At 45.8% G+C, this 20,619-nt stretch overlaps 1 protein-coding gene across 2 annotated transcripts in view; it reads left to right on the top strand.

Moving 5' to 3' along the window:
• Positions 1–20,619, top strand: part of cul2 (cullin 2) — an 88,796-nt gene that overhangs the window by 44,378 nt on the left and 23,799 nt on the right. For both annotated transcript variants that reach the window (XM_033042060.1, XM_033042049.1), the window contains exons 10-12: positions 1,247–1,371; positions 10,690–10,797; positions 19,846–19,905. In XM_033042060.1, coding sequence (XP_032897951.1) covers positions 1,247–1,371; positions 10,690–10,797; positions 19,846–19,905 — 293 coding nt within the window. The remainder of the gene's footprint in view (positions 1–1,246; positions 1,372–10,689; positions 10,798–19,845; positions 19,906–20,619) is intronic.

Below are 20,619 nucleotides of genomic sequence, written 5' to 3'. Positions count from 1 at the left end.
CTCTCTTGGACCCACAATACCTCAACTCTGGTCAAGAAGGCTCACCAGCGTCTCTTCTTCCTAAGGAGACTGAAGAAGGTCCATCTGTCTCCTCAGATCCTGGTGAACTTCTACCGCTGCACCATCGCAAGCATCCTTACCAACTGTATCACAGTATGGTATGGCAACTGCTCTGTCTCCGACCGGAAAGCACTGCAGAAGGTGGTGAAAATTGCCCAACGCATCACCGGTTCCTCGCTCCCCTCCATTGAGTCTGTCCAAAGCAAGCGTTGCCTGCGAAGGGCGCTCAGCATCGCCAAGGACTGCTCTCACCCCAACCATAGATTGTCTACCATCCGGGAGGAGCTACAGGTCTCTCCGTTGCCGGACCAGCAAGTCCAGGAACAGCTTCTTCCCTGCGGCTGTTACACTACTCAACACTGTACCTCGGTGATTGCCAATCACCCCCCCCCCCCCCCCCGGACACTCCTCCCACCAGGAAAAACACTATGACTGTATGCACGTAAACAGATTTATTTATTACTCATATTCTATGTCGCTCTTCCAGGGAGAGGCTAACTGCATTTCGTTGTCTCTGTACTAACACTGCACAATGACAATTAAATTTGAATCTGAATCTGAATCTTATTTGGTGTCCGTAAATTGTTCCTAGTATGTAGGGAGTGGATGCGAAACTGGGTTGTCATGGACCCAGTGCCACTTTAAACACCAATTTTTCAAAGTTTCCCTCAATCACACCTATCGAAGTTAACAAATTCTCTGAATTCAGTGGTTTCCTGTCCTCTCGTGTGTATTTCTAGCATATTATTTTTTTCGGATTTTCTGCCTCTGTAGTTTATTGCATTTTGATTGGCAAGGCAGACATTTATTGTCCATTCATACTTGATGAAATACTGTACACATGGCTTTTGAGGACTTTTTAGTGGAGAGATAGCCAGACCTGACCATGTATTGTTGACAGACTTCCACCCTGTACAATGCCATTGATCCATTTGGGGCGATGCAGTTTTAAAATTCTGCAGTACTCAAATAGACTTGGTAAAATTTGAACTTGCATGCTTTGTGTTATTAATTATGGCTTCTCCATTACCAGTAAGTTAACTCTGTTGGTACTATTAGATATTCAGACTCAATTTACAGTAAACTGGTCCTCTTTGATACTCTTCTTCGAAGAATCTTTCTCTCATATTTGCTGGTAAAGATGTATTTATTCTCTTTCCCATCCCATTTCCACTTCTTCACCCAGATATGGCAAATATCTACACCTTACTTCGTGCAGTTTCAAATGGTTTACCTCACATGATCCAAGAGCTTCAGAATCATATTCATGATGAGGGCCTTAGATCCATCAGTAACCTCTCTCAGGAAAATGTGAGTATTTCTTGAAGATTCTTTATTTGTCGTGAAAGTACATTATGTTGTGCATTATCTGTTTACTGCTCAGAGAAAATAAAGGGCCTGTCCCACTTACGCGACCTTTACAGGCGACTGCTGGCACCCGTGATAGGTCTCCAACATTTTCAACATGTTGAAAATTCAGCGGCTACCAGAAAGACGCTACGACTCTTTGGAGATCTCTCACGACCATACAGGAGACCCCTGGCGATATGTCAGCCTGTCAGCGATATGTCACGACCATACAGCCTGTATGGTCGTGAGAGGTCTCCTATGCTCGTGAGAGGTCTCCAAAGAGTCGTAGCGTCTGTCAGGTCGCCGCTGAATTTTCAACATGTTGAAAATTTCAGCGACCTATCACGGGTGCCAGCAGTTGCTTGTAAAAGTCACGCAAGTGGGACAGACCCTTAAGCAATGTGCAATTTTCAGTCTCATTTGGAATGTTATGTAGCATGAACAGAGCTCGTGCATACGATTATTGTAGTTATGACTGAGTTTGGTTCTTTTTCCTTGGTTGGAATTGCTTCTTTTTTTAATTAAAAAGGTACTCTCACAGAACATAATCTTCAACTTGAAAAATAATAATGTGCAATGTATGTTAAATTGAGTTCTTTTGTCAGTCCAATTCAAGAAAACTTGATTCAAACCATTGCTGCTAAAATCAATTCTTTATTCTGACAGCGCTGGATAATTCTTTAAACCTTCCAACACAGAGTTAGAAACTCTGGAGCAGGTCGAAAGAACTACTGGTATAAATGTAACATATTATATAGTTAATAGACAAGGATGGTACAAAAGGAGTAGCAAACTATTAACCAATCATTATGGTTTACCATACATTTAACTTATTTGCATTAACCAATCAACTAAATCCTTTCCATTGATTGACAATATGTATAGTCACATGATTTTCCCTTTTCCAGCCCCATTAAAACCTTCTTCCCCTCTGTGGTTTCTTCAACCTCTGTTCAAAATCATTTTATTTCAATAAAGTAAAACCACAGATATAAAACTAATTCTCAAAGAACACTTCTCAGAATATACACATCATACGGCAATCACACAACACATACACACAAAACATATTTTTAACTTTTGGAAAAGAAAGTTATTTCTAAAACCTCAGATTTAAACAAAGTCTAATACTTACATTCGTAATTAAACACAATACACTTCACAATTAATTTCCTTACAACTACATAGTTAAAATACAGTTACTTATGGATTACAAAGATTAAATATGTTTTGTCCCATTCTTACAAAGTGGTAAAGACTTAAGTTATTTCTAATCACACAATTCCCAACTCCAAGCACATAAAGGCCATTAATTGTCACACTTGATTGCTTCTTCCCATGCTCGGGTCTAATTTCATTCTGCATTACAACCTCCCCCTTCTATCTCTGGAGGAAAGGAATGTAAGGCCTCTTCACTAATAGCATTCCACACAACAAATGAAAGATTATCAAAACAGAGTTACTTTCTTAGTTTTCTATAACCATAAGAAACCCTTTTGCAAAGGTCACACAACCATCACCCATCATCTCTTATCTCAACATAAATATATTTAAACAGTACAAACCATCTCACAGACCAGTATCTACCCTTGGTGCCTACAACCCAATATAAACTACCATAAATCCCCTTCATGACACAGCCGAGCTCAGAGATGTGTCACAAAGGAAGAAGAATGGTGCCCATGTCTAAACACCAACCTAAACCAAATACAACCTCTGACAGTTATAGCCGCTTCAAAGCAACCAAAGCTATGCGTATTTACATCAACATCTCTGTGTTATAACAAGCCATCTGTTCCTCTATGTGTGTGTGTGTGTGTGTTCTTTATTCCTTTGTGGAGACATGTACCCAAGTCCTTCTCTTGCAACTTAACTTAAGTTCCTTAAGAATTTATCATTTGAGCAATTTTATTGTATAATATTTTCTCATGTATAATACTCTCCTGCTTCCATGTTTACTCATTACAGGAGGAAGGGAGAAGAGATCCTGCAAAGAGAATTAAGGGAGTAAGATAGTAGGTTTGAAAAACAGGGCCTCGAGTGTTGGAATCTCAAGACTACTGTCTGTGCCGTGTGCCAGTCAGGCAAGAAATAGAAAGATGGTGCCGTTCAACTTGTGGCTAAGGAGCTGTGGTAGGAGGGAGAGTTTCGGATAGATGGATCATTGGTCTCTATTTCAGGATAGGTGGGGAATGTGCAAAAGGGACAGGTTGCATGTGAACTGGTGTGGAACCAATTTCCTAGCAGGATGGTTTGCGAGCATTACTAGAGGGTTTTAATTATAGTGGCAAGGGGCGGGAACCGAAGCAGCAGGTCAGCAATTGGAGGAATTGATGGGAAGGGAGAGTTACGGGCCTGTCCCACTTACCCGATTTTTTCGGCAACTTGCCGGCACCCGTTAGGTTGCCGAAAATTTTACAAAATTTTGAAAATCCAGCGACGACCAGAAAACGGTACGACTCTTTGGGCGACTACTCATGACCAAACAGGCGTCACCCCGCCACATGCCCAAAGAGTCGTGCTTTTTTCTGGTTGCCGCTGGATTTTCAACGTTTTTAAAATTTTCGACGACCTGCTGCGACTATGACGGGTGCCGGCAAGACGCCGAAGAAATCGCGCAAGTGGTACAGGCCCTTTATGACAAGCAAGTTGCCAGAAAGCATAGGCAGCGACAGGTTATTGAACAATGCTGTTTGTGATATTCATATAAATGACTTGGGCATGAATGGAATTGTGTTGGTTAGTAAGTTTGCAGACCACACCAAAATGTGTGCTGTTGTTGATAGTGAGAAGAACATAGATATAGATCAGTGACCTCAATGGCAAATGGAGTTTAACCTGAACAAGTGTGAGGTGTTGCACTTTCAGAGGTTGAATGTAAGGGGAAAGTATACAAGACCCCTTGACATTGATGCACAGAGGGATCTTGGGGTCTAAGTCCCTAGCTCCCGAAAAGTGGCCAGGTTACTGGATTGAGTGGAAATGAAGGCCAACAGTATGCTTTTCTTCATCAGTCGGGTCATTGAACATAAGAATCAGGATATCATGTTGCAGCTTTATAGAATTTTGGTCAGACCGCATTACGAGCATGAGTATGGCATGCAGTTCTGATCATCCCATTGCAGGAAGGACATAGAGGGTTCGGAGAGGGTGCAGAAGAGGTTTACCAGAATGCGACCTGGATTAGATACATATAGATTCATAGACAATAGGTGCAGGAGTAGGCCATTCAGCCCTTCGAGCTACCACTGCCATTCAATGTGATAATGACTGATCATTCACAATCAGTACCCCGTTCCTGCCTTCTCCCCATATCCCTTGATTCCACTAGCCCTAAGAGCTCTATCTAACTCTTTTGAATGCATCCAGTGAATCGGCCTCCACTGCCTTCTGAGGCAGAGAATTCCACAAATTCACAATTCTCTGGGTGAAAAAGTTTTTCCTCATCTCAGTTCTCAATGGCCTACCCCTTATTCTTAAGTGGTAGGCCATTTATGTTGTGTTAGCTTTCAGGAGAGATTGGACAAACTTGGATTGTTTTCTTGGAACATCGGAGATTGAGGGGGAGACCTGATAGAAGTGCATAAAATTATGAGAGGCATCGGCAGGGTAGACAGAACCGTTTCACCAGGGGTGGAGATGTCAAAGGCGAGAGCACATAGGTCTACGGTGAGCAGGGCAAAGTTTCTAGGAGATCTGCAGGGCGAGTTTATGTTAACATAGAGAGTGGTGAGTGCCTGGAACGCGCTGCCAGAGGTGTGGTGGCGGCAGTTACGATAGCACATGAATATGGAGTGATATAGAACATGCAGCCAGAAGGGATTAGTTTAATTTCTCTCAATGTCCCTCCCCCACCCTAGTTCTCCTACTAGCCTCATTGTCCTCCTGATTAATTTTACTGTCTCGTTGTCATCTTCCCCATATCCAACAATGAACTATGGTACATTTTCATGACCATCGTCTGCTTTGATCTGTTCTTTTCACACCTCACGTACTCTTTGTACCTTTCCATATCTTGTTTCCCTCTCCCCTGGCTCTCAGTCTGAAGAAGGGTCTTGACCCAAAACATCACCTATTCCTTCTCTCCAGAGATGCCATCTGTCCCGCTGAGTAACTTCAGCTTTTTGTGTCTATCTTCGGTGTAAACCAGCATCTGCAGTTCCTTCCTACACATTAGTTTAATTTGACATCTTGTTCGACACAAGCACCATGGGCCAAAAGGCCTGTGCCTGCACTGAACTGTTCTATTTTGTATGGATGGTTTTTTGTTAAAAAAATGAACCGGATGTAATCGGCCCAAATTTTGCTCTCTTTTTAATTTGAGGTATTCGGAAAGATTATATATGCCCAAAGATCTTAAATCAGAATAACAACGAATACAATAATTTTGTTCTCATGAAAGGTTTTATACTGAAACTCATTCAGGGAATGGAGCTTGAACTCTTACTGCTACTCGAGGGCAGTACATGTTGTTCAACTGGGATTCGTTGAAGCTAATTGTCTATACTGCAACTGATGAATTAGGGAACATTATTTGGATTTGACGGACAAATTAGTTATAACTCTTTTTTGATCGGGAACAAGACAACTACTTAAACGTTGCTTTGGAAATTAACGAACATAAATTGTCTTGTATTTAAACAGTGTAGGGATAAAAACCTGTTTCCATATAACCTCTCAGCTGAGTTACTCCAGCATTTTGTGTCTACCTTCGATTTAAACCAGCATCTGCAGTTCTTTCCTACACTATCGGTACTGACGTACATTTTAAGCCACATCCCATTCATGATGTAAAATTCCCTTATGAGCTTTATTTTTGAAGAAGAGCTTTGCCCGTACCAACATTTTCATCAACAAAAGCAGATCCTGATAGTTGCAACATTTTACGAAATGTAAAATGGGTGTCTCAATTGTCAAAAGTAAAATCAGCTTTCCTTCTGGAGCTAGACAAAAATGCTGGAGAAACTCAGCGGGTGCAGCAGCATCTATGGAGCGAAGGAAATAGGTAACGTTTCGGGCCGAAACCCTTCTTCAGACCCTTTCCTTCTGGAGCCATGTGTTGGCAGTGAAGCTATTGACGCGTCCTGGAGACCTAAAACTACCTGGGCAGAAGCAAGGTGAAAGCAAGATTTGCTTATGAAATCGTTTTGAAAGAGGTGGGGTAATGTTGAGATCTAAATTGTGCCTTTCTCAACATTGAAGTGCTTTCTCAATGCTTGCTGTAATTTTCTTTTAAGAAGTTACTAAGTTCATTAATGATGTAAACTCAATCAATAAACCTAGAAGAAATCTGACAAAAGTGATGCACAAAGTTATTGCATAAAAGTTTGTTAACATTCATGGTTTAACATGTGGGAGAATGCCATAGTGATATATTTTGGACCATTGTTCTTTGCTATCTTTATCAGCAATCAAGATAAATAGATTGAGTGAGTAATTCTAGTGTTTATTGGGAGTGCGCAGATATAAAAACATCTAAAAAATAGATTGCAGAGGAGTAGGTAATACAATTAGTACATGGTTGGTACTCATCCTTTAAATTTGACATGAGTAGAAGGTTTCAGATAAGAAACTATTCCAATCATTTGCAGAAAGAGTGGGACCTCCACACCATGTCATTGGAGCCTGATACTGATCAGGTTTCACCAGCTGATCAAAAGGTTCAGAGGACTAGCAAGATCAGCTCTCTGTATGTGATCCAATTGACTATAGTCTGGCAAGACTGGGTGTTGATTCGGGATGAATGGATAGATTCAACACAATCAAGCCTGAAATAATTTAACATGGAATTATTGTTGTACTTCAAAGAACCAAGGCCCTTTGGCTCACCTAGTTTGTGCTGATTATGATGTCCATCAATGCTAATCCCATTGTAGGTAAAGGTACCCGGACGTGGTGCCGACAGACAAGAAGCCGAAGCCAAAGAACGGAATGGAAACGAGGCCGAAACGCCAATAAACCGAAAGAGTCCGAAGACGAAACGCCTACTAACCGAAAGGATGGGATGCCTAAATGCAAAATAACCGAAAGGGCGGGATGCCTAAAATCCAAGGAACCGAAAAGCTGCGTCACCTAAAAGCAAACTTACCGAATGACCGCTCTGTCGAAACACCACCTACCCGAAAGGCGGTGTCGCCTACAGGCCAAAGGACCGACTGCCGCTCAACAGAAAAGTCCAATAATGGACTTGACGTTGCCGGGGGGCGGGACTTGTCAGCAATTGGTCCAGGCCCCCGCGTCCATCACATCACTGTGAAGGCACGAACATTGTCCCAAACCTGCGCACAACCCTATCCGCAGCCCGCGGAGGGTGGCCGTGGGAGAGTGGGGGCTGTCCCGAGGGATGCGCACCTTCGGCCGCTTTCAACTTGGTGCTTGGGTTCAGACTGCCCAGTCACCTATGGCTTGTGTGGGAAAATGAACCCCACGCTCCCGTCTCCCCCTTCTCTCTCCCCTCTTCTCTCTCTCCCCCTCTCTCTCTCCCTTCTCTCCCCATCTCTCTCTCCCCATCTCTCTCTCTCCCCCCCATCTCTCTCTCTCCCCATCTCTCTCTCTCCCTTCTCTCTCTCCCCCCTCTTCTCTCTCCCCTCTTCTCTCTCCCCTCTTCTCTCTCCCCTCTTCTCTCTCCCCTCTTCTCTCTCCCCTCTTCTATCTCTCCTCTTCTCTCTTCACTCTTCTCTCTCTTCCCCTCCTCTCTCTCTCCCTTCCTTCCTTCTCTCTCCTCTTCTCTCCCCCTCTCTCTCCCCCCCTCTCTCCCTTCTCTCTCTCCCTTCTCTCTCTCCCTTCTCTCTCTCCCTTCTCTCTCTCACTTCTCTCTCTCCCTTCTCTCTCCACTCTTCTCTCTTCTCTCTCTTTTCTCTCTCCCCCCCTCTCTCTCCCCCCCCCCTCCCTTCTCTCTCTCCTCTTCTCTCCCCCTTCTCTCTCTCCTCCGTCTCCACCAGCAGGAGCGTCCCACAGTCATTGACGGGGGGGGGGGGGGGGGGGGGGGAATCACCCTGGTGTGGAGGTTGGGGTCCGATGGCGGTGCATCGTGGTCAGTGACTGTGGGACGCTCCCGCGGGTGGAGACGGAGGAGAGAGAGAAGGGAGGGAGAGAGGGGGAGAGGAGGGGAAGAGAGAGGAGGAGATAGAGAAGGGAGAGAGAGGAGAGAGAGAGAAGGGGGAGAGAAAGAAGGGAGGGAGAGAAAGAAGGGAGGGAGAGAGAGAAGGGGGAGAGGAGGGGAAGAGAGAGGAGGAGATAGAGAAGGGAGAGAGAGAGAAGGGGAGAGAGGGGAAGAGAGAGAAGAGGGGAGAGAAGGGAGAGAGAGAAGAGGGGAGCGAGAAGGGAGAAAGAGAAGAGGGGGGAGAGAGAGGGGTGAGACAGGAGCTTGGGGTTCATTTTCCCACACAAGCCATAAGTGACTGGGCAATCTGAACCCAAGCACCAAGTTGAAAGCGGCCGAAGGTGCGCATCCCTCGGGACAGCCCCCACTCTCCCACAGCCACCCTCCGCGGGCTGCGGATAGGGTGGAGCGCAGGTTTGGGACAATGTTCGTGCCTTCACAATGATGTGATGGACGCGGGGGTCTGGACCAATTGCTGACAAGTCCCGCCCCCCGGCAACGTCAAGTCCATTATTGGACTTTTCTGTTGAGCGGCAGTCGGTCCTTTGGCTGTAGGCGACGCCGCCTTTCGGGTAGGTGGCGTTTCGATAGAGCGATCATTCGGTAAGTTTGCTTTTAGGTGACGCAGCTTTTCAGTTCCTTGGGGTTTAGGCGTCCTGCCCTTTCGGTTAGTTTGCATTTAGGCGTCCCATCCTTTCGGTTAGTAGGTGTTTCGTCTTCGGACTCTTTCGGGTTATTGGCGTTTCGGCCTCGTTTCCATTCCGTTCTTTGCTTCGACTTCTTTGCTTCGGCCTCTCGTCCGTCGGCGCCACGTCCGCACACGGTAGGTAAGGCACAGTGGGATACTACTATTGTTTCCCACAACGTCTATACTACGTCCTCAAAAAACTCAATCTCCCCTGCAGAAAATCATGATGACTCATCTTCCTCACTCCCTGCCTCTCTCTGTGAACATAAAACATGTTCCTCACAATTTTCTGCAGAAGCTCCATAACACTGACACGAGGCTCACAAGCCTGCAGTTCCCAAGCTTATACCTCCTGCCCGTTTTGAACAAGGAAACTACATTAATTGCCCTCCACTCTTCTGCTACCTTGCCTGTAGTTAACAATGCTGCAAATATCCCAGTCAGAGCCCCAACCATCTCCCTCTTTTGCTTCCATGAGCATTCTGTTATCGATCCTGTCGGGTCTTGGGGAGTTATCCACTCTAATCTGCTCTAATATAGGTTAATATTGAATATAGTTCAAATCTTTGATCATTGAATATCCAATGATAGCACCCATTCATTGACCCACCCCCACTTCTCCCCAACTCCCCCAGCAATTATTTTGTTATGGCACCACACAACATGATTTTTTAAATGGTGCGGGTGACTTGGATTGACAAACTGAGGAAGAAATGTAGTAGTGGGAGTTTTTATCATGGTCAGCTGGAATTATATGCTCCACATATTAAAAACATTAACTAAAGAAATTTTGACTCCAGAAAATAGACCTCAAGAGAAGAAGTGATAATAGTGTTCAGACTCTCGTGATCAACTGGAATATTTCTCAATATTTTTCCTTCAGAAAGGGAATAAAGACAGGCCTTGATTGGATAGCTGTAATTAGAATTTCTCAGATGGGTGGAGAAAAACATTGAAGAATGTTGCCTGGTGAAGTAACATGCCGAAAAAAGCTTTGTTGCGTCAGAGTTCAAACTTTTGCATTGCCCATTTTGGCAACCTCCATCTAAGACAATGGAAGGGTGAGGAGCACCTTGTGGTAGGTATTGGGGTTGGGCTCTATCTGTCTTGCTGTGTGGAAATGGAAGAAGAGAGAAAGAATGAGTAAGACTGAACCAAACGAACACAGAAGTAATATGCAAGAGAAAGGCAGTGTGGAAGAAGGAGAGTGAAAACAAACAGAGATGGAAGTAATGAGAGCAGAGAAGAAAAGCAGAAGCATGAAATCTTTGTGATTTATTGCATAGACAGAGCCATGGAAAGAGAAGCTGATCCCACTAAATATATCAGTACCACTTGGTGATAGGACTGTTGACTTCCTGGATATTAATATGCATGATTTTTCCTTACTTGGTCTGCAGTGCTGAAATACTATTTATTTATGATTCAAATGTTAGTCTTTTTATGTGCTTTTTGCCGATGGTAATATTTATCTTGTTTTTTTTTTCAGATGCCTACACAATTTGTGGAATCTGTTCTTGAAGTTCACAGTAAATTTCTGCAACTTATCAGTTCAGTCCTTAATGGAGATCAGCATTTTATGAGTGCACTTGATAAAGTAAGTTGCTTAAAGTTGCAAGAAGTTGTGGAATGTGTCTTGGAGCATTAAAGTAATTAACATGTCTGATTTAATATCCCTGGTGAAGAATGCACATCATTTTAACTCTTAAACATTTAAAAATAATGAACTTCGGTTTCAGCCATAAGCTCTTGGATCACAAAATATCTCACCCTGTCCATTTACATTTCTCATGTGTATGTATTTGCGACATTCAGAAGAACATCATGTTCCAATAGACACAAAAAGCTGGAGTAAGTCAGCGGGACAGGCAGCATCTCTGGAGAGAAGGGATGGGTGACATTTCGGGTCGAGACCCTTCTTCAGACCCGTCTCAATCCAAAACGTCACCCATCCCTTCTCTCCAGAGATGCTGCCTGTCCCGCTGAGTTAATCTGCAGTTCTTTCCTACACATTAGAATCCATTCACTTAATGCTGTTTTAGGCTGCAACAAGCTTCTATGATTCACTGCATTATGTTCTCCCCACTTTGGCTCAGAATGCTACTCCTGAGCCAGTAAAGTTAGAAAACGTGAAAGCATTTGTCTTCAAAATAGTTGTTTTGACTATGAATTTAGATGAAGTTACTACCAGTAATTTGACATTTTCTGTTTGCGTCGATGGTATAATCTTTTATTACTTGGGTACCAAAACTAAAATGTAGAATTCACAAATAGAAAATTCTATTCCTTGCTGGTGGTGTGGTTCAGTGACCCCTGGTGGTGAAATTCCAAACTGCTTTCCTTAGATCAATGGAGTGTTTTTAAATCCTGCTTGTTGGATTAAATTATGGTTGATCTTGGTTAAAGATGACAAACAGTATATAAACAGTTGATTCCATCTCTTTGGCAAAATCCATTGGTATACTGCATTATTTAAACTAAAGCTCATTGCAGCTATGGAATAGACAATAGGTGCAGGAGTAGGCCATTTGGCCCTTTGAGCCAGCACCACCATTCAATGTGATCATGGCTGATCATCCCCAATCAGTACCCCGTTCCTGCCTTATCTCCATATCCCCTGACTCCGCTATCTTTAAGAGCCCTCTCTCGCTCTCTCTTGAAAGTATCCAGAGAACAGGCCTCCACTGCCCTCTGAGGCAGAGAATTCCACAGACTCACAACTCTCTGTGAGAAAAAGTGTTTCCTCGTCTCCGTTCTAAATGGCTTACTCCTTATTCTTAAACTGTGGCTCCTGGTTCTGGACTCCCCCAACATCGGGAACATGTTTCCTGCCTCCAGCGTATACAAACCCTTAACAATCTTATATGTTTCAATAAGATTCCCTCTCGTCCTTCTAAACTCCAGAGTATACAAGCCCAGTCGCTCCATTCTCTCAGCATATGACAGTCCTGCCATCCCGGGAATTAACCTTGTAAACCTACGCTGCACACAATACTCCAGGTGTGGTCTCACTAGGGCTCTGTACAACTGCAGAAGGACCTCTTTGCTCCTATACTCGACTCCTCTTGTTATAAAGGCCAACATGCCATTCGCTTTCTTCACTGTCTGTTGTACCTGCATGCTTACTTTCATAGACTGATGAACAAGGACCCCCCAGATCCCGTTGTGCTTCCCGTTTTCCTAACGACGCCATTTAGATAATAATCTGCCTTCGTGTTTTTGATACCAAAGTGGATATCCTCACATTTATCCACATTAAACGTCATCTGCCATGCATCTGCCCACTCCCCCACCCAGTCCAAGTCACCCTGCATTCTCATAGCATCCTCCTCACAGTTCACACTGCCACCCAGCTTTGTGTCATCTTCAAATTTACTAATGTTACTTTGAATCCCTTCATCCAAATCAGTGATGTATATTGTAAATAGCTGCGGTCCCAGCACCGAGCCTTGCGGTACCCCACTAGTCACTGCCTGCCATTCTGAAAGGGACCCGTTAATCCCTACTCTTTGTTTCCTGTCTGCCAACCAATTTTCTATCCATGTCAGCACTCTACCCCCAATACCATGTGCCCTAATTTTGCCCACTAATCTCCTATGTGGGACCTTATCAAATGCTTTGTGAAAGTCCAGGTACTGACTACATCCACTGACTCTCCCTTGTCCATTTTCCTAGTTACATCCTCACAAAATTCCAGAAGATTAGTCAAGCATGATTTCCCCTTTGTAAATCCATGCTGACTCGGACCGACCCTGTTACTGCTATCCAAATGTGCGGCTATCTCACCTTTAATAATTGACTCCAGCATCTTCCCCACCACCGATGTCAGGCTAACCGGTCCATAATTCCCTGTTTTCTCTCTCCCGCCTTTCTAAAAAAGTGGGATAACATTAGCTATCCTCCAATCCACAGGAACTGATCCTGAGTCTATAGAACATTGGAAAATGATCACCAATGCATCCACGATTTCTAGAGCTACTTCCATAAGTACCCTGGGAGGCAGACCATCAGAACCCTGGGGATTTATCAGCCTTCAGTCCCATCAGTCAACCCAACACCATTTCCTGCCTAATGTGGATTTCCTTCAGTTCCTCCGTCACCTCAGATAGAAACATAGAAATTAGGTGCAGGAGTAGGCCATTCGGCCCTTCGAGCCTGCACCGCCATTCAATATGATCATGGCTGATCATCCAACTCAGTATCCCGTACCTGCCTTCTCTCCATGCCCTCTGATCCCTTTAGCCACAAGGGCCACATCTAACTCCCTCTTAAATATAGCCAATGAACTGGCCTCGACTACCCTCTGTGGCAAAGAGTTCCAGAGATTCACCACTCTCTGTGTGAAAAAAGTTTTTCTCATCTCGGTTTTAAAGGATTTCCCCCTTATCCTTAAGCTGTGACCCCTTGTCCTGGACTTCCCCAACATCGGGAACAATCTTCCTGCATCTAGCCTGTCCAACCCCTTAAGAATTTTGTACGTTTCTATAAGATCCCCTCTCAATCTCCTAAATTCTAGAGAGTATAAACCAAGTCTATCCAGTCTTACTTCATAAGACAGTCCTGACATCCCAGGAATCAGTCTGGTGAACCTTCTCTGCACTCCCTCTATGGCAATAATGTCCTTCCTCAGATTTGGAGACCAAAACTGTACGCAATACTCCAGGTGTGGTCTCACCAAGACCCTGTACAACTGCAGTAGAACCTCCCTGCTCCTATACTCAAATCCCTTTGCTATGAAAGCCAACATACCATTCGCTTTCTTCACTGCCTGCTGCACCTGCATGCCTACTTTCAATGACTGGTGTACCATGACACCCAGGTCTCGCTGCATCTCCCCTTTTCCTAATCGGCCACCATTTAGATACAAGTCTGCTTTCCTGTTTTTGCCACCAAAATGGATAGCCTCACATTTATCCACATTATACTGCAATCCTCTGGCCACTACTATATCCTCCTTAGTGAAAACGGATCCAAAGTATCTGTTCAACTCATCTGCCATTTCCAAGTTCCCCATAATAAATTCACCTTTTTCGGTCTTCAAGGGTCCAACTTTGGTCTTAACTAATTTTTTCCTCTTCACATACCTAAAGAAGCTTTTACTATCCTCCTTTATATTCTTGGCTAGCTTACCTTCGTACCTCATCTTTTCTCCCCGTATTGTCTTTTTAGTTATCTTCTGTTGCTCTTTAAACATTACCCAATCCTCTTGCTTCCCGCTCATCTTTGCTACGTTGTACTTCACTTTTATTTTTATACTGTCCCTGACTTCCCTTGTCAGCCACGGTTGCCCCTTTACTCCCCTTGGAATCTTTCTTCCTCCTAGGAATGAACTGATCCTGCACCTTCTGTATTATTCCTAGAAATACCTGCCATTGTTGTTCCACTGTCATCCCTGCTAGGGTATCTTTCCAGTTAACTTTGGCCAGCTCCTCCCTCATGACTCCATAGTCCCCTTTATTCAACTGTAACACTGACACCTTCGATCTACCCTTCTCCCTCTCCAATTGTGGATTAACCCTGACCATATTATGGTCACTACCTCCTAATGGCTCCAAGTTCCTTTATCAAATCCGGTTCATTACATAACACTAAATCCAGAATTGCCTTCTCCCTGGTAAGCTCCAATACAAGCTGCTCTAAGAATCCATCACGAAGGCACTCTACAAAGTCCCTTTCTTGGGGTCCAGTACCAACCTGATTTTCCCAGACTACCTGCATGTTGAAATCTCCCATAACCATCACAGCGTTACCGTTGCTACATGCTAATTTTAACTCCTGATTCAACTTGTGCCCAATGTCCAATCTACTGTTTGGGGGCCTGTAGATAAGTCCCATTAGGGTATTTTTACCCTTACAATTCCTTAGTTCTATCCATACTGACTCCACATCTCCTGTTTCAATGTCACCCCTTGCAAGGGACTGAATTTCATTCCTCACCAACAGGGCAACCTCAACCCCTCTGCCCACCTATCTGTCTTTTCGATAGGAGGTATACCCTTGAATATTCAGTTCCCAGCCCTGGTCCTCTTGCAGCCTTGTCTCTGTAATTCCCACAACATCACATTTGCCAATTTATAACTGAGCCTCAAGCTCGTCCACTTTATTCCTTACAATACAATACAATACAATTTATTTGTCATTTGAACCCCATTGAGGTTCAAACGAAATGTTGTTTCTGCAGTCATACACACAAGAAAGAACCAAGACACAACACAATCCACACAAACATCCATCACAGCGCATCTCCTCCTCACTGTGATGGAAGGCAAAGACTTATCCCTCCCCTGCACTTCCCATTCCCCTCCCGATGTCAGAGTCAAAGTCAAAGCCCCCGGCGGGCGATGGCAATTGTCCCGCGGCCATTAACGCCGCGCCGGGTGGTGCAAGGCCACGCTCTGGGTCTTGTTGTTGGAGCCCCCGGCGTGCGCTAGCAAAGTCCCGCAGCCATTCCAAGCCGTGCGGGGCGGTGATGTAAGGCCCCGCTCCAGGTACTCTTCAACCCCGCAACTCGGGCGGGAGAAGTTGCCGTTGTGGAAGCCCCGAAAAGCGGTCTCCCAGCAGGGACCCGTGGGCTCCCGGTGTTCCTGTCCATCAGACCTGCGGTAAGCCTCCGAATCCCCGGGGTCGGGTCGCAGCAGCGCGCCACCACCGCTCCTCCCGCTCCGAACCCGGCCAGCTCCGGGATGGTGGGTAAGTCCGCAGCTCCGTGACTGGAGACCCAGGTCGTTCCTGCTGGAGGACGCTCCACGGTGCTAGGCCCCAACGACAACGGAGACCCGACAGAAAAGGTCGGGTTCTCCGTGCAGGGGATAGATTTTTTAAAGTTTCCCCCACCCCCCGCCCCCCACACACATACCCACACACATACACACAAAAAATAATAAAAACTACATTCAAACGAGACAAAAATAATAATAAAAAGACAGACGGACTGCAGAGGCCGCTGCGACGTGAGTCGCGCCGCCTACCTTATACTTCGCGCATTCATATACAGCACTTTGACCTCCGTATTCACTTCCCCCCTCCCACCGCTCGCAATTGACCCTGACCTTACTCTTTTATCCCTTCTCGAACTTTCCTTCCCATTAATTCGAGAATCTTTTGTAATTTTTCCTGTAGTCACTTCCCCTTCAACTCCATCTTTATACTCCCAATATGTCAATCCCTCCACCCCACTATTTAGTTTAAACCCACACGTGTAGCCCTAACAAACCTGCCTGCCAGAGTGTCGGTCCCCCTCCAGTTAAGGTGTAACCCGTCCCTTTTGTACAGGCCACCCCTACCCCAGAAGGGATCCCAGTGGTCTATAAATCTAAATCCTTGCTCCCTGCACCAGTTCCTCAGCCACACATTCAGATCCCCTATCTCCCTGTTCCTGTCCTCACTAGCACGAGGTACTGGAAGCAATCCAGAGATAACCACCCTAGAAGTCCTGCCTTTTAGTCTTCTTCCCAACTTTCTGGACTCACGTTGGAGAACCTCCTTCCTCTTCATCCCGATGCCGTTTGTGCCTACATGCACAACTACTGCCGGCTGTTTACCTTCTCTCTGGAGGATGTTCTGAATTCGGCTTGTGACATCCTGAACCCTGGCACCAGGGAGGCAACAGACCATCCTTGCGTCTTGTCTGCCGCCACAGAATCTCCTGTCTGCTCCTCGGACAATGGAGTCACCCACCACTATGGCTCTGCCCGACGTTGGTCTCGCCGGTCGAGTCCCATCTCTAGGATTGGAGCCACCGACGTGTCCGCCGCTCGGACTGGAAGCGTCGTCTCCCCCGACAGTTCCCAAGAGGGCGACCTGTTTTCATTAGGCACTGGGTCTTCTGCACTCCACAGTTACCATCCTTTCTCTCAGTCACACACCTTCGTTCTTCCCGTATCCTCGGCGTGACAACCTCACTGTAGGTCCTGTCCAGGAAACTCTCGTTTTCCCGGATGGTCCTGAGGTCATCCAGCTGCTTCTCCGGTGCCCCAACACAGTCCTTCAGGAGCTGAAGCTGGACGCACTTGCCACAGTTGTAGCAGCCAGGGGCTCCATCCATGTCCCTGGGCTCCCACAATCTATTGGAAAACAAGAGCGAATCTGTGCGAGGATGCAAGGAACTGCAAATGCTGGTTTACAAAAAAAAGCATGAAATATGAAGCCAGAGGAAGGAACATAAATGGGGAGGGGAGAAAAAGGAAGAAATGGTCATGCATCCAGGCAGGGCACAGGGAGAGAAGGGGGCAAAGATGGTGGGGGAGGGTGCTTGTAGGTTACTACAATTTAATATATCTAAATTAAGGGGTTAATTCACAGCCATCTCACCAGTTTTGCAAATTATAGACACAAATGAATTAAATACCAAGCTATATACTTGGAAAGATGGCGGCGCTGGCTTAACAGCTGCGGCCCACCTGCAGTCTGTCTGGTTTTTTTTCTTTCTTTTTGTTCCTTTGTCGTGTTTTAGTTAATTTTGTTTTATTAAGTTGTGTATGTGTGTGGGTGGGGTGGGAGAAACATGTTTTGGTCTCTTCCTTCGGGGGATGCGACTTTTTTTCTGTCGTATTCCCCGTCCCCGTCTCCGTCTGCGCCGAGGCCTAATGGCGGAGCTGGCGGCCTCGGAGCTGTGACAGCGGCGGAGGCGGCGGCGGCAGTGGAGACCCGACTCGGCCTCGGAGCTGTGGCGGCGGTGGCAGCGGAGACCCGACTCGGCCTCGGAGCCGTGGCGGCGGCGGCAGCGGAGACCCGACTCGGCCCCGGAGCTGTAGCGGAGGCAGCGGCAGTGGAGACCCGACTCGGCCCCGGAGCTGTGGCGGCGGCGGCAGCGGAGACCCGACTCGGCCCCGGAGCTGTAGTGGAGGCAGCGGCAGCGGAGACCCGGCTCGGCCCTGAAGCTGTGGCGGCGGCGGCAGCAGCAGCGGCAGCGGAGGCCCGGCTCGGCTCCGGGGCTGTGGCGGAGGCAGCGGCGGCGGAGGCCCGACTCAGCCTCGGAGCTGTGGCGGCGGCTGCAGCGGGGGCCCGACTCGGCTCCGGAGCCGTGACGGCGGGGACCCGACTCGGCCTTGGAGCTGTGGCGGCAGCAGCGACAACCCGCGGAGTTTGAACCGGCCCGTTCATGGAGCACGGTTGAGCCGCGGGATTTACCATCACCCGGTGGGGTCACAACATCTGGAGCCTGGATCGCCTCGGCGCAGAGGGAGAACAAAGAGGATAGAGACAGAGACTTTAAGATTTTGCCTTCCACCACAGTGAGGAGGTGTTTGGTGCACTCACTGTGGTGGATGTTAAATTTGTGTTGATTGTTAAATTTCAAGTTCAAGTTCAAGTGAGTTTATTGTCATGTGTCCCTGTATAGGACAATGAAATTCTTGCTTTGCTTAAGCACACAGAAAATAGTAGGCATTTACTACAAAACAGATAAATGTGTCCATATACCATGATAACACTACATACCATTGATTAACACTACATCAACCCTAGTTTCATACTATCACACCCAGGAATCTAATCAATAAACGAATCTAATCTAATCTATATACGAGTGAAGTTTCAATCTGAACATTCATAATATATGTATCAATGAGAATTTGCCTCCTTGCATGATGGCATGTTTTGTTTTGATTAACACTACATCAACCCTAGTTTCATACTATCACACCCAGGAACTGTGTCAAGTCTGCCAACTTGAATTTCTTGTTGCATACTTCCACTGGCAACGTGGCAGGAATTAATGGCAGCTGCTGAAGTCTGAAATACCAGAATTCTCTCCCTAAATTGCTTTGCTTCGAAATATCTTCAAAGTATTCATTTAACCCTGCTCCTCTAATCACGCACCTGCCAAAAATGTTCAGGTAGCATGCTTCCACTTGCAGTGTTGTAGAGAATGCACTGGAGTAGTTTTTGATCCTTAATGTGAATGGAGCATGCTTTAGTGCAACATCTATCTGAGGATACACATAAAATGCTGGAGTAACTCAGCAGGACAGGCAGCATCGCTGAAGACATGGAATGGGTGACGTTGGGTGACGTTTCGGGTCGAGACCCTTCTTCAACCCGAAACGTCACCCATTCCTTCTAATTGAGATGCTGCCTGCATTTGTGTCTATATTCGTTATAAACCAGCATTTGCAATTCCTTCCTACACATTTTGTCCTGCAAAGTTTTTTTTTTTAATTGGGGCAGACAAATGTTTGTCTGCCCCAATTTAAAAAAAAAACTTTTATCACTATGTTTGGTTGTAGATTCACACACCTCCCATGTGTGCTGGTTCTGTTTTCATTGCAGTAATCTGATTTCATAAAATAACAATGAAGGCAAAGTGATGGTATGAGGGGTGGCACAGTGTCACAGCGGTAGAATTGCCGTCTTGCATCACCAGAGACCCGGTTTTGATCCTGTCTCCGGGTGCTAGTAAATGATTGTACCGCGTGGATTTTCTCCAGATGCTCTCACATTTCCTCGCACATTCAAAAGACATGCAGGTTTGCAGGTTAATTGGCTTCTGTGCATTGTCCCAAGTGTGCAGGATGGAACTAGTGTACGGATGATCGCTGGTCGATGTGGACATTGTGGGCCAAAGGGCCTGTTTCCATGATGTATCTCTAAACTAAACGTGCATTTGTGGAGATTTTCATTGAAGCATTTTTTAAATTTCTTGCAGGCTCTAACGTCAGTAGTAAACTATAGAGAGCCAAAGTCTTCGTGCAAGGCTCCAGAGCTGGTAAGTGTGGCAAACATAGGAAACTGCATATTCCTGTTCTCTCTTTGGCAGAACCTCTGAAGGACATTTAAAAATAAAAAGTCAAATCTTGCATTTATGTTTGGGACCAATATTGAACATAATCTAAAACAAAATCTTGCAGATGCTGGAAATCTCATCAGTAATTGCTGGAAATTCCCAGCAGGTCAACAGCAGCAATGGAAGACAACAACTTTGTGGTCACATTGATTCCTTCAAAGCTTCTTTTGCTTCCTTCCAAGCGTCACGTTTATTAGATGCCATAGGATGGATCAGGATCTATTTCATAGCGGAATGGAACCACGCCACATGGAAACAGACATTGCTGCCCAACCTGCCGTCAAGTTGCCTAATTGAACTTGTCTGTGCCTGGCCTGTATCCCCCCAAGCCTCCCCCATCCGTGTACCTGTCTTTCAAAAGTCATAAATGCTCCTGCCACTGCCCTGCCCTGCCACTAGCAGCTCATTCCACATAACTCCCCCCCCCCCCCCCACTTCCTCCTCTGAGGAAGAGGTTGCCCCACAAGTACCTTTTAAATCTTCCCCCTCTCACCTTAAACCTCTGCCCTCTAGTTTTCGAATCCCCCAATCTGGGGAGAATACTGTGGCTATTCACCTTACTTTAACCACGTGATGAAAAAAATATATATATACCTCTTTAAGGTTTGCCACAGCCTCCTAGCGTGGAGGGGAAAA

The sequence above is a fragment of the Amblyraja radiata genome, chromosome 2, assembly GCF_010909765.2.
Source record: "Amblyraja radiata isolate CabotCenter1 chromosome 2, sAmbRad1.1.pri, whole genome shotgun sequence".
Taxonomy (NCBI): domain Eukaryota; kingdom Metazoa; phylum Chordata; class Chondrichthyes; order Rajiformes; family Rajidae; genus Amblyraja; species Amblyraja radiata.
This window is presented reverse-complemented; position numbering and strand designations above follow the sequence as displayed.